This window comes from Chelmon rostratus, chromosome 23, assembly GCF_017976325.1.
Source record: "Chelmon rostratus isolate fCheRos1 chromosome 23, fCheRos1.pri, whole genome shotgun sequence".
NCBI classification, from domain to species: Eukaryota; Metazoa; Chordata; class Actinopteri; order Chaetodontiformes; family Chaetodontidae; genus Chelmon; species Chelmon rostratus.
In genome coordinates, this window is record NC_055680.1 from 19,828,858 (window position 1) to 19,854,967 (window position 26,110).

Consider the following 26,110-nt stretch of genomic DNA (forward strand, 5'->3'; position numbering starts at 1 on the left):
GGATTCAGACCTGGGAGTAATGTGCTGACTGGAACAGCAGAGCAGCACAGTGGCTGACCACACTGACTGAGCCACACCTGTGCAGCTCTGATGCAGCTCACCTGTAAGAAAAGAAAGTAAACAAAATGCTTATTCTTTTCTGTTCACAGGTCTGTAAACTATTGATCTGGACCATTTGGCTGATTTTAGTTTTCGTGATGAGTTAAAAAGGGTACAAACAGTTGTGGGAGAATAAATGTCTTCATCTGACCACTGTCCCTAAATCAAACAAAAAGCTTTGACATCATCAGCCTCATGACCCAAACAGGGCTCAGGGACAGGTCCTGTCTCTGCAGCAGCTCTGTGAGCGGGTACTGGCCCTTTAAGAGAGGAAGAGGATGCGCAGACTCTTAAACACCCCCCTCCTTCCTTCCTTCCTCTCTCCCTCCCCCCTCCCATCCCACCTCCTTCAGCACATTGTTCTGCAGCTCCCGGCGAGCAGCAGCCTCCCTCTGCTGCTGCTGCCGGCGACAGGAACAGACAGACAGACAGGCGGTCAGACAGACGGGCCTCTGCTGTGGATAGTGGCAGTTTGTAGCGAGACTCTCTCTTTGTGTTCAACAGAGAAACAGCAGGGCGGTGGTTGATGAATCCACCGGCAGATACATACACTGAGACAAAGACAGGCAGAGACACAGGCAGAGAGACAGGCAGACAGGCAGAGAGACAGGCGGACAGACGGACGCTATGACCGGAGGCACGCGGCCCTGGACCAACAGGCACGAGCTCAGGTGAGTGACAGTGAAAACAAAGAGTCAGCCTCTTTCTTTCTTTGATTTCATCCCTCACTGATGCTCCCACTCCCATTGGCATGGCAACCATATAATAGTCTGAGGTCATGAGGAGAGAGGAGCGAGGTAAGGAAACAAGGGAGGAAGGTTGGATAGGAGAGGGGTGGTCCAACCTGAAGAGGAAGCAGTTTTGATGTTGAGATATTTAACATTGATGTTTGATTTTGAGGTTTAACTGCTGACAACCTTTCAGTCTGTGATGGTTTTAATAAATAAAGAAGTTTCCCATTTAGAGTAACAATCTAATCTAATCTAATCTAATATAATATAATATAATATAAGTTAAAGATAGTTTTGTGTTTACCTGCTATATTTACAAACCATTAGGATCATCAGTAAACATAACCACAGGCCTGTCAATCAACCTGAGTGACAGCATCTTCTCATTCTGTTGTCTTGTTTGAGTTTTGAGTCTATTTTTATTTTATTTGAAGGCAATTAATGTTATCATTATTTTAGACCGATGCTCTCTGATGCAGCTCGGTTCAGTCAGACAGCGTCACCTCAGTGTGGGTCTTCAGTGGCGGCAGACTTTGGACACAGATTAGAGGAGTGAGGGAATGGGCCACAGATCACTCACAGGTCATTTATCTCTGAGCAAAGTCTTCACCAGATTGATGCGGTTACCTGCTTGAACCTGGCTTCTCGGATTGGGGGAAATTGGAGGTACATAGACTCCTGGAGGGTGCTGAACCAGATCTCAGGGCTTCAGCTGGTTGCTCATTGTGGAAGTGTCCCAAGTATAATGAAAAAAGCGCAGACCAGATTTGTGAAGTGCTGTACCTCAGTCTGAACCACCACCCGTCCTCATGGAGGAAGTAGAAGGCAGAGGTCTGAACTCCTGGACAGCACATGGGTCAGTATCAAAACCTGGGGGGTACAAACCTTCATAGACTACATGAGCTCACTGGACAGTGACCCCAAGTTCACACGAGAGGCTGTCACGAACAACAGCTTTGCCTTTTGGGACTGAAGAGGACAGGAGCCTCCACATTAGAGTCTACAGGGAACCCACACAGACCAATACCGACTCTTTGACCCTCACCACGGTCAGGAGTCATCAGAAACCTGCAACACCGAGCTGATCATGAACAACAAGTGTCCAGGACCAAGAGAAGGAGCACAAACATCTGAGGGATCCACATAAAGCTTGTGGATCCTAACTGGACCTTCTTGAAGAACACAAACACTGGCCAAGAAAAGAAGAACAAAAGCAACAACAGTGTCATTCCAGACATGTCTGAAGTATCTGATCTTCAACAAACGCCGCATCCATGAAATGCAATCTAGTGAATTCAGTCCAGTTCAGGAAGGAGGGCAGGTTTAATTCCCCACCAGCCCCCATCTGCATCAGAGATCTGACATGACAGCCGAAACATTTTCAAGTATGTTCAACCAAGTCCAGCTGCCTTTGATTCAACGTTCATTGGACGAGAGTGGATTCATGTTTCACTCTTTCTTTTTCTGCGACCTCGGAGTTTTCTCTACCGCCTGCTGTCGGTGTGTGTGTGTGTGTGTGTGTGTGTGTGATACAGTGTGTCCTACTTTCTGCTTTTTGTTTGACGGCTTCATTGGAAAATGGAAACAACACAGAGACAATACAAAGACATGAACATGGCGGTGTGAACAGACGTTAGTAGAAAGCCTGACTCAATATAGACACAAAAAAAAAACACGGAAAGAAGAAGAAAGTATGACATCATACAACAAATTAAACAAATAAAATATGATGAAAATTAAACATGTTCACAGAAAAGACTAAAGCCCTTTAAACACTGGGTATGTGAACATCTTCCTGTCACACACCTTCTTGATGGTGTCCAGAGGACAGTCCAGGACAGAACCAGCTCTCCTGACCAGTCTGTTCAGTCTCTGTCTGTCCCTCACAGCAGATGCCACCACAGGCACAGGACCTCGGTCTTCTTAGTTGATGGGGACGACTTTGGCCCTTCTTGTACAGGACACCTGTGTTGGTACAGTCCAGTTTGTGGCTGAGGTGAACATCCAGGTGTTTGTACTCACCCATGATGTTCATATCCAAACCCTGGATGTTGACCGATGTAAGTTGTAATCTTCATCTTTGTTTCGCTGGTGTCGATGTGCAGGTGGTTCACTTCACACCATTTGACAAAGTTGGTGATGACCTCCCTCCAGTTTGTTCCCCTGTGATGCATGTCCAACGACGGCTGTGTCTTCAGTGGACTTCTGGAGGTGGCAGCTGTGAGTGTTGTGTCTGAAGGTAGAGTGTAGAGGCTGAAGAGGAAATCCTGTGGAGCCCCGGTGCTGCAGTCCACCACATTAGACACACAGTCAGGAAGCCTCACACACTGTGGTGTGTTGGTGAGGTCGATAAGAGACAGTTTAACCTCGTTGTTTATGTGGGAGAAGCAATTTGGATTCTTGTATTTCCTGTTACAAAAGGAGAAACATTTACCTCAATGCTTTTACTTTCTGCAGATGTGAAACTACAGGGCGAAATAATGTGCAAACACATTTTAAGATTTAGATTCAAGACAATCGAGAACGCTTTCAACACTCCACTCAAACTAACATGGAAATAAATATACTGTACGACCCCATTTCCAAAAAACACTGTCAAACCTAAACAGAAACAGAATGTGACGATTTGCAAAACACTGAAATTAATTGAAAATAGCACAAAGACGACATGAAATGTTGAAACTGAGAAATTTCAGTTTTTTTGAAAATGATATCCTCGTTTAGAATTTGATGCAGCATGTTTGAATGAAGTAGGTTCAGGCTCATGATTGGCTCCCTGCTGCATCACCTCTTCTTCTAACAACACTCAGCGTTTGGGAACCAACTGCTGTTCTGAAAGTGGAAGGTCTTTGCATTCTTATTTGATATATGATTTCAGATGGTCAACAGTTCGTGGTCTCCTTTGTCATATTTCACGTTTAATAAAGTTCCAAACATTTAAACGGCTGACGAGTCAGACTGCAGGCAGGCCAGTTCAGCAGCCGGACTGGTGGTTTGTGTCCAGGGAAACAGGCCAGAAGGGTTTCAGGGTCATCGCAGTCTGAAAGGGAACTGTTGGTCCCAAACAGGTCCAACTTTGCAGCCAACCAGGGTTGAAGAGGACCTGAGTGGTTTCACCTGTGTATCTGTCTGTCCAGGTAGCCCAACGCTGATGTGAGGCAGCTTGTGATTGGTGGTTGCCATGGTGCCCAGGCCGTCATCAGGGGAGCTGTGGGGGCTCCACCTGATGCCCCCCCGCATCCTGGTGGACTGCTGCCTACCCAACGGTACAAATTTGTTCTGTTTGTTTGTATTCTGGTGTGTTTTACACTTTTTCTGTATTGTATTCTCTCTGTCTATCTTCTCTTATGTCCTGTTCTGTTCTCTGTTCTGCTCCGTTCTGTATTCTGTCATGTCCCGTACTGTCCTGTTTTGTACTCAGTCATGTCCTTTTCTGTTTTCTGTTCTGTCCTGTTCTCTAGTCTGTCCTGTTCTGTTCTCTATTCTGTTCTCTAGTCTGTCCTGTTCTGGGACTAGATCTGTTAAGTAGTCTGTTCTGCTCTGTTCTCTTCTGTTCTGTTCAATTCAGTTTTATTTATTTAGCGCCAAATCACAACTGAAGTTGTCTCAGGACACTTTACATTTAGATCAGGTACAGGCCAAACTGTTTATCTACAGAGACCAACAGTTCCCTCATTAGCAAACATCTGGAGACAGCGGTGAGGAAAAACTTCCTTTGAGGAGGCAGAAACCTCGAGCAGAACCAGGATCAGGGTGGACGGCCATCTGCTTCGACTGGTTAGGTGAGAGAGAGAGAGACAGAAAGACAGAGAGCGAGAGGTTCAGGGATGGACAGAAACAGTACTAACAACTCTAAGAGACATATAGCTGTATGAAGTATGTGATCTGTCCTGTTCTGTTCTGTCTGTTCTGTTCTGTTCTGTTCTGTCTGTTCTGTTCTGTTCTGTTCTGTTCTGTCTGTTCTGTTCTGTCTGTTCTGTTCTGTTCAGTTCAGTTCTGTCTGTCCTGTCCTGTTCTGTTCTCTCCTGTCCTGTCCTGTCCTGTTCTGTTCTGTTCTGTTCTGTCCTGTCCTGTTCTGTTCTGTTCTGTTCTGTCCTGTCCTGTCCTGTCCTGTCCTGTCCTGTTCAGTTCAGTTCTGTCTGTTCTGTTCTGTTCTGTTCTGTTCTGTCCTGTCCTGTTCTGTTCTGTTCTGTCTGTTCTGTCTGGTCTGTTCTGTCTGTTCTGTTCTGTTCTGTTCTGTCTGTTCTGTTCTGTTCTGTTCTGTTCTGTCCTGTTCAGTTCAGTTCTGTCCTGTCCTGTCCTGTCCTGTCCTGTTCAGTTCAGTTCAGTTCTGTCTGTTCTGTTCTGTTCTGTTCTGTTCTGTTCTGTTCTGTCTGGTCTGTTCTGTCTGTTCTGTTCTGTTCTGTTCTGTTCTGTCTGTTCTGTTCTGCATTCTGTTCTGTCCTGGTCTGTGATTGTGTTCCCATGTGTTCCAGGGATGATGGTGAGTCTTGAGTGTCTCAGAGAAACTCCTCTCATCAGCATCAAGCAGCAGCTCTTCGCTGAGGCCAGGAAGTACCCGCTGTACCACCTGCTGCAGGTGCTTCACTGTTTGACCTTTGACCCCGCCTCTTACATCTGTTATTACCAGTAGAAAAAGTGGTAATAATATCTGCTGTCTGATTGGTCAGGAGGAGTCGTGTTACATCTTTGTGGGCGTGACCCAGGAGGCAGAGAGGGAGGAGTTTTATGATGAAACGAGGCGGCTGTGTGACCTCCGACTGTTTCACCCGATCCTGAAGGTCATCGAGCCACTCGGCAACCGGGAGGAAAAGATCCTGAACCGAGAGATAGGTAACACAAAGCCCGCCGAACGTGTCATCTGTCCCTCATCCTGCCCCCCCGGCCTCACGCTCAGACCGAAACCTCGTCTCTGTGCAGGGTTTGCCATCGGGATGCCGGTCTGTGAGTTTGAGATGATGAAGGACCCGGAGGTTCAGGACTTCCGCCGCTCCATACTGAGCGTGTGCAGAGAGGCCATGGAGGAGAGGGAGGCGGGGGGGGCCCACAGTCAGGCGCTCTACGTTTACCCCCCCAATGTGGAATCCAGCCCCCAACTCCCACAACACATCTACAGCAAGCTGGACAAAGGTACTCAGCCTGTTTGACCAGCAGGGGGCTCCATGTGTACGATTCTGAAGGACACTGTGAATTCTGGGAAACTGGGGGGAAAAAACATTTTTATTATTAGCATTAGCATATCTTTAGCATTATCAACTGAAGTAAGATGATGCTCTACCTGTCTCTCTGTCTGTACCCGTCTCTCTGTCTGTACCCGTCTGTCTGTCTGTACCTGTGTCTGTCTCTGTAACTTTCTCTCTGTATGTATCACTGTCTTTGTCTCTGTACTTGACTCTGTCTTTCTTTCACCTGTCTGTCTCTGTATACCTGTCTCTCTGTCTGTACATGTCTCTCTGTACATGTCTCTCTGTCTGTGCCCGTCTGTCTGTCTGTACCTGTGTCTGTCTCTGTAACTTTTTCTCTGTATGTGTCTCTGTCTCTGTACCTGAATCTGTCTTTCTTTCACCCGTCTGTCTCTCTGTACCTGTCTCTCTGTCTGTACCTGTCTCTCTGTCTGTACCTGTGTCTGTCTCTGTAACTTTTTCTCTGTATGTGTCTCTGTCTCTGTACCTGAATCTGTCTTTCTTTCACCCGTCTGTCTCTCTGTACCTGTCTCTCTGTCTGTACCTGTGTCTGTCTCTGTAACTTTCTCTCTGTATGTATCACTGTCTTTGTCTCTGTACTTGACTCTGTCTTTCTTTCACCCGTCTGTCTCTCTGTACCTGTCTCTCTGCAGGGAGGTTGATCGTGACCATCTGGGTGATTGTGTCTCCGTCAAACTCCAAGCAGAAATACACCCTCAAGGTAAAGCTGCATCGGTTTCATGCCGTCAGATGAGTCGTGTGTTGGAGCTGAGACTCTTCTCACATACTCCTCCACCCAATATCTCCATGATTTTGTGGACCTGCTGGAGCGTCAGCAGCTCTTGTACTGACTTTAGAATTAGAATGAAATTCCAGATCTCGTGGATAGATAGATAGAGAAATAAGCTAAATTCATCAGGGGACAGGATCACTGTGATTGATCTCCAGCCACACTGTATATTCAATATCACTGAGACATTATTGATCAATACAGTGTTTTAAAACAAAAAAAATTAGAAAACATTACACTTTATAATGTATTGTATGTATTGTAGCCTGTTCTTAACACAAGGGGGCAGCAGGTCCTCAACTGCATTTGTCGAAGGGCCAAGATTTTTCTGTGGGGACCAGACTGTAGAAAAATAAAATAAATTATTTAGGCCTAATTAAGATCAGATAAGATAAAATAGACTTTGTTAATGTCCATGCTGGGTTGAAGATGTGTGTGAAACATCCATGTTTGAAGCAATGTAGTCCACCTGGTTGTGCTGACATTGATTATCAGGTGGTTGCCGTAGCACCATGTGATGAAGCTCTCTATCAGTCCTCTGACCTTATTCACTGGAATCTCACATGTCAGTATAGCTGAACCATTAGTATTGTGTTGTTTAAAAATGAATATGAACTTGTTTTCTTTGCAGTATTTGAGGTCTGAAACCAAAATCTTTTTTGTTTTTTTGACCATTTCTCATTTTCTGCAAATAAATGCTCTAAATGACAATATTTCTATCTGGAATTAAGGAGAAATGTTGTCAGTAGTTTATAGAGTAAAACAAAAATGTTCTTTTTTCTCAAACACATACCTATAAATATTAAAATCAGAGAAGCTGATCATTTTGTAGGGGTCTCTTATTTTTTCCAGAGCTGTAGAAACAGTGAAGCTGCTGGTTGGTGTTTGTTTTGGAATTTCAAATATTTATCATACTTGGTTAATGTGATTTCCGCTCCTGAACCTCAGGCTGCTGCACGCCGTCACCTTCATCTTTACACGGGATCGTAAGCTGCCATCTGTGAGGCATGCACAAACAAACTAAAATAAAATGCATTTTAATTAAATACTCATTCATTATTTTCAAAAGCCACAGAGGGCCACATCAGAGGGATGAAAGAGCCTCACCGGAGCCGCGGGTTCATGCACATCACCTGATCTTGTGGAGGGGACCTCTTTTAAAATCTAGTTTTAAGTCCTTTATTATTTTATTTTAGATTTTGCTCATATGGTGCAAGTTGTATTTAATCAGATTGCTTCAAACCAGTTGATGCACAACAAACTCTGCGACCAGGCAGAACTCTACCACTGGAGTACTGGTTAGTTTCTGGCTCTCTGGGCTAATAATAGAACTGGGTAACAGGATTAACACTAAATGTACCATTTGGAAGTAATGATAAGAAACTCCACAGTTCTTTTCAGTAAATATAAAGTCTGCTGTGTGCTCTTCAGCTGATGGAAATTTGGAGGTGACATGAACAAATACTTGCCCCAGATGCACCTGACGTGTAAAGACAGCCTTCTGTGTCTGTTTGAGAAGTCATGAGATTTCCAGCTTGACACTTTGTGGGTTTAAAGGACTAAAGAAATCAAACAGAATAAAAATCAACCTGAGAATTAAAGTGAAGACGTATGTCAGCCACGAAGATTTGGGGAAATGTTCCTTTGACTGTAGCAAGAACAAACAGAACATCGAGGTATGATGTTTTATTATTTGTGTTTGTGTACAGGTAAGTCACGAGAGTTTACCTGAGCAGCTGATCGCAGAGTCCATCAGGAAGAAAAGCCGGTCAATGCACCTCTCACCTCAACAGCTCCGCCTCTGTGTCCAGGAGTACCAGGGACAGTACATCCTGAAGGTACACCTGTCTGTCAGTCCACCTGTCTGTCTGTGTCACCTGTCTGTCTGTGTCACCTGTCTGTCTGTGTCACCTGTCTGTCTGTGTCCAGGAGTACCAGGGAGAGTACATCCTGAAGGTACACCTGTCTGTCAGTCCACCTGTCTGTCAGTCCACCTGTCTGTCTGTGTCACCTGTCTGTCTGTGTCACCTGTCTGTCTGTGTCCAGGAGTACCAGGGTCAATAATTCAATTCAATCCATTTATTTATTTAGCGGCAAATCACAACCGAAGTTGTCTGAGTGCACTTTACATTTAGAGCAGGTACAGACCAAAGTCTTTGTCTACAGAGGCCCAACAACTCCCTCATGAGCAAACACCTGGAGACAGGTGACAAAGGGACAAAGAGAGAGAGACAGAGACAGAGAGAGACTTTTTCATTTAGTTTAGGCTTTTAGAGACTTCGGGAAGGATAAGTAAGCCTCCACTGTGGGACACATGGTCTAGTGAGGTAACAGGGAACTACGAGCTCTTTGAGCTTTTACGGCTTTTCAGGTGAGGAAAGGATTTTCATTTCTATTCTGGAGTTTACAGGGAGCCAATGCAGCGAGGCTAATGTCAACGACATATGATCTCTTTTCCTCGTTTTTGTCACAACACTTGCTTCAGCATCCTCTCACCTATCTGCCTGTCTCACCTGTCTGACTCACCTGTATGTCTGTCTCACCCTTGTGTCGGTCTCACCAATCTGTCTGTGTCCAGGAGTGCCAGGGACAGTACACCCTGAAGGTACACCTGTCTGTCGGTCTACCTGTCTGTCTGTGTCCAGGAGTAGCAGGGACAGTACATCCTGAAGGTACACCTGTGTGTCTGACTCACCTGTGTGTCTTTCTCACCTGTCTGTTTGTGTCCAAGAGTACCAAGGACAATACATTCTAAAGGTACATCTGTCTGTCCGCCTGGCTCACCTATCTATCTGTCTACCTGTCTGTCTGTGTCCCTGAGTACCAGGAAGAGTACATCCAGAGTGTACCTCACTCTGACTCAGTTATCTGTTGTCTACCTGTCAGGTGTGTGGCTGTGATGAGTACCTGTTGGAGAAGTATCCTCTCAGTCAGTACAAGGTAACAACTTCACTTCAGCCTTCAGCCACGAGCTCTTTAGCGCACCCTGTCTCACTGACTCTATCTAACCTTCACCTGTCTGTCTGCAGTATATCCGCTCCTGTATCACAGTGGGTCGTCTTCCTCACTTGATGCTGGTCTCCAAAGACAGTCTCTACTCTCAGCTACCTGCCTCTGGCTTTGTCACGCCTTCATACAGGTACAACAGTCAATCAGCATCACTCACATGTGTGTCACAGCCAATCGGGAGTTCGTACAGGTGTGCTGTAGCCAGGTAGAGGATGATTTTTGCTTGCGTTTCAGTCGTCGGACTCCTCAGCCGTCTCCCTGTCCAGGAGGAAGTGATGGTTCTCCTCCACGCTCTCTGTGGGCCTTCAACACCCTGCTGAGGGTTCGACTGCTCTGCGCCACCTACGTCAACGTCAACATCAGAGACATTGACAAGGTTTGTCTGTCAGTCTGTGTTCAGGGCGGTTGTGGCTAAGGAGGGAGAGTGGGTCGTCCATTTGTCTGTTAATGTCTGTGAGTGCAGTCCATTTAACATTTGCTGTTCTCGTGTTTTTGTGAAACGCCATCAGGACAAAAGTGGTCCACACGACCAGAAGTGATCCTGCTCTGTTCGTTTTGTTGTTGACACTTTGGCAGCTTTTCTTGTGTCCCTAAAGCATGTTTTTATATTTTTTCAGATGAGAAAATAACCATTTCGTTTAAACCCATTGTCCATCAAAATAACGAGTACTTGAAATATCAGTAGCAGCTCGTGAGACCGTCCAGACAGCCATCAACAGATTGGTAGTAATTTTCTGTGGTATTTTTATGCCTTATTGTTTGGGTCTTGTCAGGCCGGGAGTGGAAACAGGACTCAGACCCAGAGATTTATGTGAACACAGGTTTATTGAACACTGAATCCAGAGGCCTCTGAGTGACAAAGGAATCAGGCTATGACATTAACCTAAAGTTAATCTACCTCTGTGAAGGGAGAGGATGCACTTATCAACACAAAGGAAAGAACAATACAACGAAAACCGCTCCGAACGGAGGATAAAGAAAAATTACTGCTATAAAACTAAAGCAAACAAATCAGGAGAGGAGAAACTCTAAGACTACATGAACAAAAAACACTCCAAATGGAGGAAAACCAGACTAGCAGAAAAGTACGAAATAAAATTCACTCCTGTAAATCGGAGGATCTCTGACAAGTATCTAATAAACAGAAATCGTTCTTTAGGAGAAAAAAAAAAACTAGAACATTAAACTTACAGACAAAAACCCTCGTAGAGAGGAACCGTGGCTTACGTGAATAGACTCTGTGGCCTTGGGCAATGACAAGGACAGGCTCAGGTGACTCGACCAATGGACAAAGACACTCTGGCACAAGACAAGGGGGATGCAGACTATTTAAACACGTGGAGGGTAATCAGGGACAGGTGGAGACAACAGGTGATCAGGGCAGACACACAGGTGACACACGAGGAAGAACAAGTGCTCTGAAACAAGAGGAGAGTTAGACCTTCAAAATAAAACAGGAAATGACAAGACAGAAAACCCGAGACGAGACAAACCTCACCACGGTGTGGCAGGTCTATTTGTTTTTTAATATTTTACATTTTTAAATTGCTGCCATGGCTGTCTGAAGGTGAGGTTAAGTTTCATGTTTTTATCGGACAATTGAAGATGTTTTTTTTAACAGTGCAGGTGTACAGGTGTCTTGAAGTGTAATCATCTGAGCTGCTGATGTGATTGTGTCCAGCTGTCTTCAGGAGTTTGGCCGACACACCTGATACCTGTCTGTAAGGTGTGTTAACACGAGTGTGGAAAGGTTCAAACATGTTTGTGTGTGTGTGCGTAGATCTATGTGAGGACAGGTATTTACCACGGTGGGGAACCACTTTGTGACAACGTCAACACGCAGAGAGTCCCCTGCTCCAACCCCAGGTAACACACACATAGTCAATATACACACTCAACACACACACTGAAGCATCCCATGATGTGACGTCGTGATTGAGGTAAAACTGTCTGTCTGTCTCGCCCTGTCTACCTGTCTCTCTGTGTCTAGGTGGAACGAGTGGCTGACCTACGACATCTACCTGGCTGACATCCCTCGTTCAGCCAGACTCTGCCTGTCTATCTGCTCTGTGAAGGGAAGGAAAGGAGCCAAGGAGGTAGGAAAGAAAGGAGACAAGGATACATAAACACAGAAAGGAATCAATGAAAGAATGTTTGTCTCCCTCTCCACCTGTCTGTCTGCCTCTCCACCTGTCTGTCTGCCTCTCCACCTGTCTGCCAGGAGCACTGTCCTCTGGCCTGGGGGAATGTTAACCTTTTTGACTACACAGACATTCTGGTTTCGGGTAAAGTGGCTCTCAGTCTTTGGCCAGTCCCCCATGGCCTCGAAGACCTCCTGAATCCCATCGGAGTTGCTGGTTCAAATCCCAACAAGGTAAACAACACCTACTATACCTACCTGTCTGCCTCTCGACCTGTCTATCGCAGTGAAGACACCTTACTGACCAGCTGATCAAATGACTGACTGACGGTCTCGTCGTCTGTAGGAGACTCCCTGTGTGGAGCTGGAGTTCTCCTGGTTTAACCAGACCGTTGTGTTTCCTGATGAGCAGCAGATAGAAGAGCACGCTAACTGGACCATCAGCAGAGAGCTGGGCTACAACTACTGCCACGGACTGGTAATATACTGCAATATACTGCAATATACTGTATATATATACACTGTGTATATACAACTACTGCCACGGACTGGTAATATACTGCAATATACTGCAATATACTGTATATATATACACTGTGTATATACAACTACTGCCACGGACTGGTAATATACTGCAAATATATACACTGAGTATATACAACTACTGCCACGGACTGGTAATATACTGCATATATATACACTGAGTATATACAACTACTGCCACGGACTGGTAATATACTGCAAATATATACACTGTGTATATACAACTACTGCCACGGACTGGTAATATACTGCAATATACTGTATATATATATACACTGTGTATATACAACTACTGCCACGGACTGGTAATATACTGCAATATACTGCAATATACTGTATATATATACACTGTGTATATACAACGACTGCCACGGACTGGTAATATACTGCAATATACTGCAATATACTGTATATATATACACTGTGTATATACAACGACTGCCACGGACTGGTAATATACTGCAATATACTGTAATATACTGTATATATATACACTGTGTATATACAACTACTGCCACGGACTGGTAATATACTGTATATATATACACTGTGTATATACAACTACTGCCACGGACTGGTAATATACTGCATATATATATACACTGTGTATATACAACTACTGCCACGGACTGGTAATATACTGCAATATACTGTAATATACTGTACATATATATATATACACTGTGTATATACAACGACTGCCACGGACTGGTAATATACTGCAATATACTGCAATATACTGTATATATATACACTGTGTATATACAACTACTGCCACGGACTGGTAATATACTGCAAATATATACGCTGTGTATATACAACTACTGCCACGGACTGGTAATATACTGCATATATATACACTGTGTATATACAACTACTGCCACGGACTGGTAATATACTGCAATATACTGTAATATACTGTATATATATATATACACTGTGTATATACAACTACTGCCACGGACTGGTAATATACTGCAAATATATACACTGAGTATATACAACTACTGCCACGGACTGGTAATATACTGCATATATATACACTGAGTATATACAACTACTGCCACGGACTGGTAATATACTGCAATATACTGCAATATACTGTATATATATATACACTGTGTATATACAACTACTGCCACGGACTGGTAATATACTGCATATATATACACTGAGTATATGCAACTACTGCCACGGACTGGTAATATACTGCAATATACTGCAATATACTGTATATATATACACTGTGTATATACAACTACTGCCACGGACTGGTAATATACTGCAATATACTGTAATATACTGTATATATATATATATACACTGTGTATATACAACTACTGCCACGGACTGGTAATATACTGCATATATATACACCGAGTATATACAACTACTTCCACGGACTGGTAATATACTGCATATATATACACTGTGTATATACAACTACTGCCACGGACTGGTAATATACTGTATATATATATACTGTGTATATACAACTACTGCCACGGACTGGTAATATACTGTATATATATACACTGTGTATATACAACTACTGTCATGGACTGGTAATATACTGCATATATGTACACTGTTCTCTGGCTACCACTGGTACCACTGTTGCCTTTACCCCCCACATCTTCTCTAACTCCTCTTTTAGCTCTTGGTATTTTTCAAGCTTCTCATGTTCCTTTTTAAGATAAGATAAGATAAGATAAGATAAAACTTTATTTATCCCCAGCCGGAGAAAATTACAGAAGCATGTAAATGTAAAACAAAATAGAAAATAAAAAGTAGACCATATATATATATATATGTGTACATATCATACAAGTAAAATGAAATTTGACTATATAAAAGAAAAATATACGTACAAAAATATATAAAAATATGTAAAAAGTGTGTATTAAGTGTGTATTCTCTTGATGTTTCTGTCGCTCGGGATGGCTTCGTGTATCACTGCTGCCTTCATGTGTTGTTTGTCTATCAACACAATCTCTGGCTGGTTCGCCACCCCCATCTGGAAGTCCCACAGGATCTTGGCTTGGTCATTCTCCATCATGTTAGGAGGTCTTCATCATGTTAGGAGGTCTTCATCATGTTAGGAGGTCTTCCATTTTGACCGTGGGCCTTTTGGCCCATACTTAGTACAGATTGTCCATGAAGCTGGGGGGCCGTCTACCCCGGCTCCTTCCTTCTTCCCCCTTAGCAGTGACAGCTGGATTGTGTTGACTGCACTACAAAAGTAAGAAACTGGGACAGGGGGGACTGTTGAGTGCGGTGGGGGGAGGGGTATGTAGTCTGTGATGTGGACTGGAGGGGGGTGAAGTGGTGTGAGGAGGGTGCTGCTGGTATCAGGGATACTGCAGGGGAGGAGGAGTGGGTGTGGGGAAGTACTGCCGTCTGGTCTTGACTCTGGTGGGTGGAGGTGGGGGAGGAAACAGGGGTCGAATCACATCTCTCTGATCCGTTGTCCTGGCTCCCCGTTGCCATGGCATTGTTGTTGTACCTTTTGAAGCATCCAGTTATCCCACATCCTCCTCATGTACCCCCCCCCTCTCTTGTCTGGTGACATTCCAGGAGTTCCATTCCATATATAAATATACCACTCTCTATCTCTTTCTCCTCGTCCTGTCTCACCCGCCTCTCTCTCCTTCCTTCTCCTCTATCTTTCTCCTACCTGTCCCCCCCCCCCCCCCCCCATCTCTCTGTATTTCCACCTGTCTCTCTGTCTCAGAGCAGTCGTCTGGCCTGTGACAGCAGTGTTTCTTCAGGTGATGCAGAGCAGCTTCGCTCTCTCTGCTCCAGAGATCCTCTGTACGAGCTCTCAGAGCAGGAGAAGGACTTCCTGTGGAGACACAGGTGAGGGGGTGGGGGTGGGGGTGGGGCTTAACGTGGCAACACATGTGAGGGGTGTGGTTTAATGCAGAGACACAGGTGAGGGGGTGGGGGTGGGGCTTAACGTGGCAACACATGTGAGGGGTGTGGTTTAGTGCAGAGACACAGGTGAGGGGGTGGGGGTGGGGCTTAATGCAGACAGTTTATGCAAAGAGATGGACCGATCAGAAATAACTGATTCAACCCATCTGTGTTTAAGTGTCTCTGCTGGTCTTTAGCTTTTTGTCTACCTGTCTGTCTTTACCTGTCTCTGTTTATATTTACTGTCTCTTTGTCTCTACCTGTCTCTTTGTCTCTACCTGTCTCATGGTCTACCTGTCTCTTGGTCTACCTGTCTCTTGGTCTACCTGTCTCTCTCTCTGCAGACATTACTGTGTAAACATTCCAGAGTCTCTGCCTAAGCTGCTTTTGTCTGTTAAATGGAACTCCAGAGACGAAGTGTCCCAGGTACAAAACATACTTTCACAGTCAAGATGGTTTCTTTTATGTATTTCAGTTTATCTCATCAGCCACCTGTCTGTCTCCTCTTCCTCCTCCTCATCCCTCTCTTTCTCAGATGTACTGTTTGTTGAAGGAGTGGCCTCTTATGGAGCCTGAGTCGGCTCTGGAGTTGCTGGACTGTAACTTTCCTGATCCAATGGTCAGAGAGTTCGCTCTGCGCTGCCTGGTTCAAGGCCTGACAGATGACAAGCTGTCACAGTACCTGCTGCAGCTCGTACAGGTGCGTTAACACCCTCACCCCCCTGTAAATCACCTGGAACAGGGACATTTCACCTCATGTTTCACAAGAAGCCATACAATGTGAACATAAAAGAAGTGAACAAGCAGGAATCTGAGGACAGAAAACTATAATTAAACTTTCAGAAAACAAATCTCCTATGTATCTGTGTAAAGGCTGATAAATGCATTGAGGAGCTTGAAGTTATTAGTGAATATCACTCACTAATTCTGCCTGTTATGTTTGTTTGTGTTATCGATTATATTAACATGCACACGATCTTTAATGAGTTGATCATTCTGTTCATATATAAAAGTGTTTTTTACCCACTATTTTATTTGATTTGTCTTTAAATGCCATTAAAGCAAATTGAAACTGAGAATCTTAATTGTGTATTTGCAGGTGTTAAAGTACGAGATGTACCTGGACAATCCACTGGCTCGTTTTCTGATCAAGAAAGCTCTGACCAATCAGAGGATAGGACACTTCTTCTTTTGGCATCTCAAGTGAGAATCATGACCTGTTGAATTTGGGAAAAGTCCGACTGCAGAGTTTGTCTTTATGATTGTCTTTGTCTTGTCCCTGTTAACATGTCTCTTTAATTTTGTGTTCAAACTAACAAACACACTGTTCTCAGGTCAGAGATGCACAATAAGACGGTATCCCGTCGGTTCGGTCTGCTCCTGGAAGCTTTCTGCAGAGCCTGTGGCATGTACCTGAAACACCTGAACAGACAGGTGAGCTCTGAAACACCTGAACTGACTGACTGGGTTTGTTCATTATTGTGAAGCTGCATCTAGTGGCCGTTTGTGGTACTGCAACCAATAATAAAAATGTGTCTGTGTGTGTGTGTGTGTAGGTGGAGGCCATGGATAAACTGGTGAATCTGACTGACACACTGAAACAAGAGAAGAAGGACGAAACACAAAAAGTATGAAACTTCAAACATTTTTAAAAGCTTTCTCTTGTGCCTGTTAAAGTTCCAGTGTGTAAGATTTCAGGTGATCTGTTTGCAGAATGTGACAGAAACTGAATATGATATTTATTGGTATGTTTTCATTATTTTTATTTCATCCAGCACCACCTCTCACTCACCCTTTGGTCTTTAAATACTTTAGTCACGCAGTTACTCTTTTCAGCTTTGCCCTGGTCTTTCTAGTAGTTTTTGCATTATTTACAACTCCAGGAATGCAGAGCGGAGCCATGGCCCCATCGTTTACAGGAGGGATTAGCTGATAGCGCTCTGTAACACTGCATGCTACCAGGGGAGAGAACAGATGCTCTGACAGCCACTCCAGGAGGCGTCTTATTTCTGGTGAACTTTAATCATGCCTCTCTGTCCCCTCATTCGCTCAGTATGTAACATGCTGGCATTGGGGTGGACATTGATCCCTCTTTCAGCTGGAAAAGGCTGGAAACACTGTGAGAATCATGTTCTATGGTTTCTCTAGTGCCTTCAGGACCAGACAGTCCATGCTTCAAGTGTGTTCCTGCAGGGAATAGTGCTGACTCCCTTCAGCAAAACAACCTCCAGATCAATGCAGGGAAACCCCAAGAGCTGGTGGTGGACTTCTGCAAGTGCACACACTCCCCCCTGACACCAATGAACATCTAGGGAATCGATATTGACATGGTGAAATACTGCAAGTACCTGGGCATTCACCTGAATAATAAACTGGTCTGGACTGACAATACAAATGGACTATATGAGAAGGCCAGACTAGGTCTTTGGGAGTGTAGGGTGCACTCCTGAGGAGGCCACCACATAGGGCGGCACCAGCCACTTTCTGTGGAGTGATCTGCTGGAGCAGCAGCATCTCAACTGTTGGCAGTAGGAGATTTAACAGAGCCATCGAGCTATTGTCCTGATGGGCAACATGTCCGACCCCATGTAGGACACTCTGACAGCACTACGCAGCTCCTTCAGGGACAGGCTGCTGCAGAGGGAGCAGGTGGCTTTCCATGGAGGCCGCCACATGGCACTGCCGTGTTACAACACGAGTTCACAATGGACAAATTAAACGCTGGCTCAAGAGAGCGCCTGTTGCAGTTTACCAAATTTCATTGCCACTATAGGTTCTACACACCTGGAAAAGGATAGGTGAGGCAAGTGGTTTTCAGATCGTTGCAATCTGCAACCTTACCACTAGATGGCACTAAATCCTACACACTGGTCCTTTAAATGTTAGACAACTGAAAAGATGTGAGTGTGCTGTGATTGGTTCACTGTGATGTGTCGCTGTGTTTTGATAAGTTGATAGTGATATATTCCTGTGCTGGCTGTCAGACTCAGATGAAGTTCCTGGTTGAACACATGTCTCGTCCAGATTACATGGAAGCTCTGCAGGGATTCATCTCTCCTCTGAACCCTGTTCACCAGCTGGGAAACCTCAGGTAACGAGCTAACTAACTAACTAACAGAACTCTGCTCACCATGTGGGAGACCTAGTTAACTAACGACATAACTAATCAAACTGGATAACTAACTAACTAACAAACAGAACCCTATTTGCCACCTGGGAAACCTAATGTGCTCGCTGGTGGGCTAAATAACCAAGTTAACCATGTTCACCAGCTAACTCAAACCCTGTGTGTGCCTTCAGACTGGAGGAGTGCAGGATCATGTCCTCTGCGAAGCGCCCCCTGTGGTTGAACTGGGAAAACCCTGACATCATGTCCGAGCTGCTCTTCTCCAACAACGAGATCATTTTCAAGAATGGAGATGGTAGCTAGAACGCCAACCATGCTAGCAGAAGTCTGCTCGGGGGCTGATAATGTAGTGTTTAACCTGTGTGTGTTGCAGACCTGCGTCAGGACATGCTAACTCTGCAGATCATTAAGATCATGGAGAACATCTGGCAGAACCAGGGCCTGGACCTGCGGTGAGAACCTGTGACATCATCAGTAACTGTAGCTGTGACATCATCACATCAGCTGGCTAACCGTGTGTGTGTGTGTGTGTGTGTGTGTCAGCATGCTGCCGTATGGCTGCCTGTCCATCGGGGACTGTGTGGGTCTGATCGAGGTGGTGAAGAACAGTTTCACCATCATGCAGATTCAGTGTAAAGGAGGCCTGAAGGGGGCGCTGCAGTTCAACTCCAACACACTGCACCATTGGATCAAAGACAAGAACAGAGGAGAGGCGTCAGTACCTGTCTGTCTGAATACATGTCTGTTTCTCTGCTGTCAGTAGGGTTAAACCACTGATACTACAGAGATTTCTACTTAATTCGTTTGGGTTGTATTCCTGTAAAAGGCACAGGGATCATTGTCTGCCTCTCTCTCTGTCTGTCTCTCAGGTATGACCGGGCCATCGACCTGTTTACCAGGTCATGTGCAGGATACTGCGTAGCAACATTTATCCTCGGAATCGGCGACAGACACAACTCCAACATCATGGTGAAGGAGAACGGACAGGTGAGCCGGTCCTCCACAGGTGCTTAAACTGGTCCTCAACTGGCCAAACTCACTTAGCTCTGCCTCCTCTTCTTTCTCTTCCTCCAGCTGTTCCACATCGACTTTGGTCACTTCCTGGATCACAAGAAGAAGAAGTTTGGGTACAAGAGGGAGCGAGTTCCCTTCGTTCTGACTCAGGACTTCCTCATTGTTATTAGTAAAGGAGTCCAGGAGTCGACCAAGACCAAGGAGTTCGAGAGGTCTCACCAGCGCCTCACCTGTCTAATGATGATCCTCCTGTCTCACTTTCTGCCTGTCTCACTGTCTGCTTACCATTCTGTGTGTCAGGTTCCAGGAGATGTGTTATAAAGCCTACCTTGCCATCCGTCAGCATGCCAGCCTCTTCATCAACCTGTTCTCTCTCCTGCTGGGCTGTGGCATGCCTGAACTTCAGAGCTTCGATGACATTGCCTACCTGAGGAAAACCCTGGCTCTGGGTAAGACAGACAGGTAGAGAGAACGAGGCTGAAAGACAAGGCATGACCATTTTAATGACACAAACGAGACTTGATTTAAATAAACGGCAGCTAATCTAAAACGTTACAAAAACAGAGGAAAAATAATTCAAATGAGACACAGATTAAAAAAGAAACTCTTTGAAGGTCCCTGTGTGGTCAGTGATAGCGTCTCTAATTATTAAATGTTCATCTGCAAATTTCTGTAGTGGTTCCTGTAATATTTGTTCTTAAAGTGTTCTGAAGTTGCAGATCACATGACGTCCTTCATCCCATCAGATGTCAGATTATTCATCTCAGCGTCACATCAGACTGTGCTGATGTTGTTTGCCAATAATCTGTTGTTTTTTCTTGGCATTTATAGGAACATACACTCACACACACACATATATATATATATATATATACTTTTTTCTGACATAGCCCTTTGTATAAAATGTACATATATATAGTCAGATTTTATTTTGTATTTCTCTATTTCTGTTGCTATTTTTTCCAACTGTCATTACCTGCTGCATGTAACACCTGAATATCCCCAGCTGGGGATTAACAAAGTTTATCTTATCTTATCTTGTCTTGTCTTGTCTTGTCTTGTCTTGTCTTGTCTTATCTGTCTCTCAGAGAAGAGCCAGCAGGAGGCGTTGGAGTATTTCACCAAACAGATGAACGATGCTCATCATGGAGGCTGGAGCACCAAGATGGACTGGATCTTCCACACCATCAGACACATGCCCAACGAACACTGAGCTATACACTATTTATTTTTTATTTTTATTTCACACACACACACACACACACACACATACTGTGTGTATTCTCTGCACTATTCTGTGAGGATGATGATGAAGGTGCCTGATTGTTGCAGGCCAGGGGTGGGGAACCCTTTTCCTGTCAAGGGCCATTTCAGTTTTTTTATGATCCTTCGAGGGCCAAACTAAATGACTGAACACAATATCACACTAACCTCTGCGATGGCTGGAGCTGCTTGTCTTTGGCATCTGATATCAAATGGTAGGAATGATGATGATGATGATGATGATGGTTGCAGCTGGTTTTCCAGGTTTGGGTCAACCTTTGTCAGAATGTGGTCTTGTGAAAGCTGCTTGTTGTGTATTCAAACTCCATGAAGAGCGTTAACTTTATCCTTTGTCCGGCAGCTCGACCAGTCCAGCTGTTTGTAGCTGTGGTGACTCTTGAATTTGATCCTTTCCATCACTGTGAGCTCGTCCTCCCAGACTGAGACACACTGGTTTGTCTTTTACTTCAACCAAAAAGTAATTGTTTGTCCATTCCTCTCGGAGAGTGTGACACTCTGCATCTACTTTCCTTTTCTTGCCAGTCGCCATGATGCATGTTATGAATAGCGTAAGTGCTACATGTGTCTGTAGCCTGCTGGTTTCATTTCTTTAGGATTTCTGAGTTTACTTTTTTTGTCTTTTTAATTGCCTTGCAGACTGGATGAGGTTCCCCACCACTGTTGTAGATTATAGCATCACAGCGTTGTGTTTGTGGGATGGTTGTCATTGCAACACGAATCTCAGGTTCACAGGTCCGTGAATGGTTGGGGATGCCAAAGGCATGCTGGGATAAGACGATGATGATGATGACTGATGTGGTGATATCATAAATGTCTTCCAGTCGGTGCTACAGTTAGCCAGTTAGCTCTGCTATCTGATCTTAACACATACTGAGCTTTTATTTAAAAAAATAATAAATTCTGTAGCATTTGAATCTTTTTTGAGAAGCAACTCGTACTTTATAAACTGATGTTTGTTGGATTTGAATGAAGCTAGCTTTACTAAAACCAGCAAAGTGAACCATGTGCTCACTGTGAGAACAATAAAACCTCCAATAACTAATCAACATTTTGATCATGACAATCAGGAGTTCTGACCAATAGGAAGGCAGAGTTGACCAGCTGTGGGCGGAGTCATAGCAGTGAGATCAGACCAAACTAGCATTTATTTTATTTAAGAAATATTTCAACAAACAACAAAATGTTCGGACTTTTTCTCATAAAATCACAGCTTCGTTGTTTACTTTGTACATTTCAAACTATTTTCTCATACATTTTTTTCTCTTAAAGGTATTTTTGTACTCTCAGAATATTATGACTTTAATTTGAGACTACAGATGTGTCCTAGTAATTTTGTGACTTTTTCCTCATATTCACAACAGACTCTTTCCTTGTAAAAGTACTGCTGGATATTTTTAAATATCGCAGTTTTTTCTCATAAACTTGTTGTTCTTTTTGTAAAACTTTTTTTTCTAGTAAAATTCTGTCTTTATTCTCAAAATTGTTTTCTTTCCAGAGGCCCTGTCACTTAAGTCCAGTGCTCTCTGCACTGACTGCTGATGTTTTTCAGTCGATTACAGAAAGTCATCGTCCACAGCTGGTGACAGACTCCAGTCCTGCTCTGCACTGATCTGAATTAGTTTTTAACTGATTTGTACTGAAACAACATATAATCAAGTTTCATCAGGGATCAAAGTCTTTCCACAACAATCTGGACAAATCAGCTGCTTGCTAGCTGAATCAGGTCGTTGTTAGCCTCTAGTGCACTGTACCTAATCAGCCATGCAAGGCTAGTTGTTCGAGTGTTAGCCGCTGTTATCTCAGCTGGGTCACTCTAATCCATAGTTCTTAGCTATCTTAGCTGTTGCACTGAAACAATGAATCATTGGTAGATTTAGTTAGCCTAGCATAGCATCAGTGGAAGCGCCACCCCCTGTTGTCTGGGAGCCAGTGGAACAGAGGGGGGTGGTTTCACAACATTCAGACAGGTGAAAGGGTGATGACACCCAATTTTAATGTGATGTTTGTGTTTCTGCTCAGGTCAGGGGTCATGCCCACACATATCAGTGTCACCTGTGAGGCGGCCTGACCCCCGCCCCTGCTCCGTGCTGATCTAGTTATTGATTTATGACATCATTGACTGTGCTGGTTACCATCGTGACTAAATATGTTTTATGAGCAGATGTGATGTATTTCCATGTGATCAGTATTTGTGTTCGTTTTTAAACTGATGAATTGATGATTGATGTATTTAACAGGAATGACAGCTGATTTGATCGGTTTCTAAATGTTGGATATTGATTTTTGATAACTATTGGTGAACAACTCCTTTTTACAACATTTGTTCTCCATATATTACGAGCAAGGAGATGATGGATGGAGAACAAACTGCAGAGTCGAAGCCTCACTTAAAGCAGGTTCAGCCAATCAGAGGGCCCGCACAGCCTCCTTTGGTGATAAAGATTTGCTCTGACTATTTAAACTGAACTTTGCAACAGCTCACCTGGGGGGCCTGAGGGATCCGGGTGTGAAACAAATATGAGGATGCACTTACTGACTTCTGACTGCTAGTGTTATCATGGGTTATTCTTTTCTTTCAAAATAAAAGCTTAACAGGTGTGCTTGTGTTTGGTCAGTGACAGTCAGGACTCACCTGCAACAGGTGTTCAGAAACAGATCTTAGTTCCAGCTTTTCTCTCAAAATTGTTTTGTGCTTCTTTTTTGTATTTGATATGAGCATTGTTAAGTTATAATGTGACAATAGACTCCAACTAATACAAACATCTTAATTAACACCAGAGTCTGTCAGAAAGTTGGCCTGATGGTTTGTTGTGGAAAAAATATAACTCCAGCAGAAAAATACAAACCGAAACTTTATTAAAACAACATTAAATCACGCGATCTTTCAGTCCATTGGTTGCTGACAGATATTGATTTCACACAGTATCACATCATATCACAGGTAGAAGAAGCAGAGTCCAGATCCAGACTACAGACTAAACCTGATCCTGGACTGTCACAGTAAATACGACAGAGGGAACCTCACAGTCCTCAGACAGTTTAAACATGTTGAAACAATACAGATAGGACAGTGATAGTCCTGGATCAGGGTTTAAACCAGCTGAGTGTACAGATCAGCTGAAATTCTTCTTCCATCTGACCAGCAGCTACAGAACCAGGTCTGAGGACAGACAGGTAGAGAGACAGACAGGTGAGCAGACAGATAGAAAGACAGACAGGTGAACAGGTGTGCACACAGACAGGTAAAGAGGCACATAGGTAAACAGGTTTACAGATAGACAGGTCAGGATGTAGGCATACAGACAGGTGGACAGGTGAGCAGACAGACAGGTATTTACCCCAGTCAGTAACCAGTGGTTCTCTGAGGCTGGCGTGCTCCACCACACAGGAGATCTTCTCTCCAGACCTGCTTCAACACAAACCAACACATCAGAGCTGCTGTCAGACTACTGAGAGAACTGGACCGATAGATAAGGTAGGACTGCATCCACCGCTCCAGAGCACCTTTATCTGCTAGCTTTATTTTTACCCAGAGTGTGGTGAATCCCTTGGCTGAATATGCTTTGTATGATACATCAACAATACAAAATTAAATAAAATGAGAGTATGTACCTGGAATGTACGGGTCGTCCACAGCCCTATTAAACAGAAAAATAATTCCATGTCCAAAGAAGGCTGATGTAGATGTTATGTTGCAAGAGACACATCCAGATACAGAGCACTGAAAGTTCCAACAAGGGACATTCGGACAAGTATTTTTCATCCTTTACAACAAGAAAGACCTACCTTTTATAATATCTGACTGTGTTAAGGATCTGAATGGTCATTATGTGATAATCAGAGAAACTTTGTGAGGTCAAAATATTGTAATGATGAATGTGTACTTTCCACCTGCCCACCCAATCACCTTCTGTACCAAAATGGCTCTGGACTCCATTCCTTCCTTCCTATTGTAGGTGGTGATTTTAAGTTAATATTAAACCCCCTTATTGACAAATTTCCACATGGTACTGCGCTCAGCAGCTGGAGGGGTTTCTGACAGTCTGTTCAGGGTGTAGGGGGTGCAACAGTGGCAGCTGGTGGCATAGTAGTGTGGTGCAGCTTCAATGGCGGGGCACTATATAGTCTACTTTTTATTTTGAATTTTTTTTAATGTTCTCTACCTCTGCCGCTATTTTTTTTCTTCCCACTGCTTTCAATGCTGCTGTAATGCCCAAATTTCCCCGACTGGGGATAAATAAAGTTTTATCTTATCTCTTGTCTTATCTTGTCTGCCGGCCTGTACACAGTGAGAGGCGGCTGCTATCTACAACCTGTTTTGTTATGTTATGAATCTCACTAACTAACACTAACACATCGGCCTCTCGTCACTTGTTCTGCTACTACTGTTTGCTATTTTGCTATTTTTAATTATTATGTATGTAATTTTTTACTGCTCCCTATTTTGATATTTTATTCTGTATAGTTTGTTCTTTATAGTCTTATTTCTCAATTTGCACTGCAATTTCCCAGCTTGGGATAAATAAAGTATCTATCTATCTATCTATCTATCTATCTGTCTATCTATCTGTGTGTTATCTGAGTGAAATAATGTGTTTCATGTAGGTTTCTCTTCACTGACGGATCTGAAGTCTGTCTCATTGAACAGGACAGAAGACACAGCGAGGCTGATAAAGTTCAGGTAAGTGAACACCTGTTCACCTGAAGAGGCGTCCAGCCAAGAATGAACTCATTAATTCTCATGTGTGTTAATAAAAGTGTTTCATATTTATTTGCTAGTGTTGGAGACTTTTTCTAATAATGTAAATATAAGTATAAAATGTAAATATATCGAGGGCGGGGGGAGGTGGGGGTGTGAATATAACGGTAAATGCAGCAGATCCAGCTGTGTCGCGTCATCAGAAACAGACGTCGCATCACGTGACGCTTCAGAGGAAAGGACGTCTCAGTTCTCCTAAAACATGTTTCCTCGTTTCTTCTCTCCTTGCGTGGTTTCCTTGCGTCCTTCAATGCATCCCCGGTGGGAGGGACTAGGACGCAAGGAAAAGACGCAAGTGAAGGAAACGAGGGATGTACCTGGGATGTACCCTATGTTCATGGAAACATGGACTCTTTGTAATTCAGCCACAATGTCATGAAACAGCAAAATATTGATATTGAATATTGATAATTTTGGCTGAGGAGGGTTATGTGGTGTGTCAAGGAAAAATGTCCCTTCTCGCCTTCCGTCCATTCCTTCTGCACATGCGCACTGACGGCGTTTAGTTCATTAAA

At 43.9% G+C, this 26,110-nt stretch overlaps 2 protein-coding genes across 2 annotated transcripts in view; both read left to right on the forward strand.

Moving 5' to 3' along the window:
* Nucleotides 1-486: 486 nt before the first annotated feature.
* Nucleotides 487-23,469, forward strand: LOC121626184 (phosphatidylinositol 4,5-bisphosphate 3-kinase catalytic subunit alpha isoform-like). The gene is made up of 28 exons (XM_041964502.1): nt 487-770; nt 3,968-4,096; nt 5,306-5,409; nt 5,501-5,663; nt 5,751-5,960; nt 6,667-6,734; nt 8,513-8,641; nt 9,690-9,743; nt 9,833-9,942; nt 10,047-10,188; nt 11,593-11,678; nt 11,803-11,908; nt 12,034-12,186; nt 12,299-12,430; nt 15,230-15,354; nt 15,756-15,837; nt 15,947-16,111; nt 16,511-16,614; nt 16,746-16,845; nt 16,968-17,039; nt 18,396-18,502; nt 18,712-18,833; nt 18,912-18,990; nt 19,082-19,252; nt 19,408-19,525; nt 19,613-19,764; nt 19,853-20,001; nt 20,641-23,469. Exons 2-28 carry the CDS (start codon nt 4,012-4,014, stop codon nt 20,763-20,765), a joined length of 3,213 nt encoding a protein of 1,070 aa, XP_041820436.1. The 5' UTR covers nt 487-770; nt 3,968-4,011; the 3' UTR covers nt 20,766-23,469.
* Nucleotides 23,470-26,090: 2,621 nt separating this feature from the next.
* eif4e2rs1 (eukaryotic translation initiation factor 4E family member 2 related sequence 1) overlaps nt 26,091-26,110 on the forward strand; it is a 7,690-nt gene continuing 7,670 nt past the window's right edge. Inside the window, exon 1 of the mRNA XM_041965216.1 lies at nt 26,091-26,110. This exon is cut by the window's right edge and continues 129 nt beyond it. The gene's annotated coding sequence lies outside the window, so the exon portion shown is untranslated.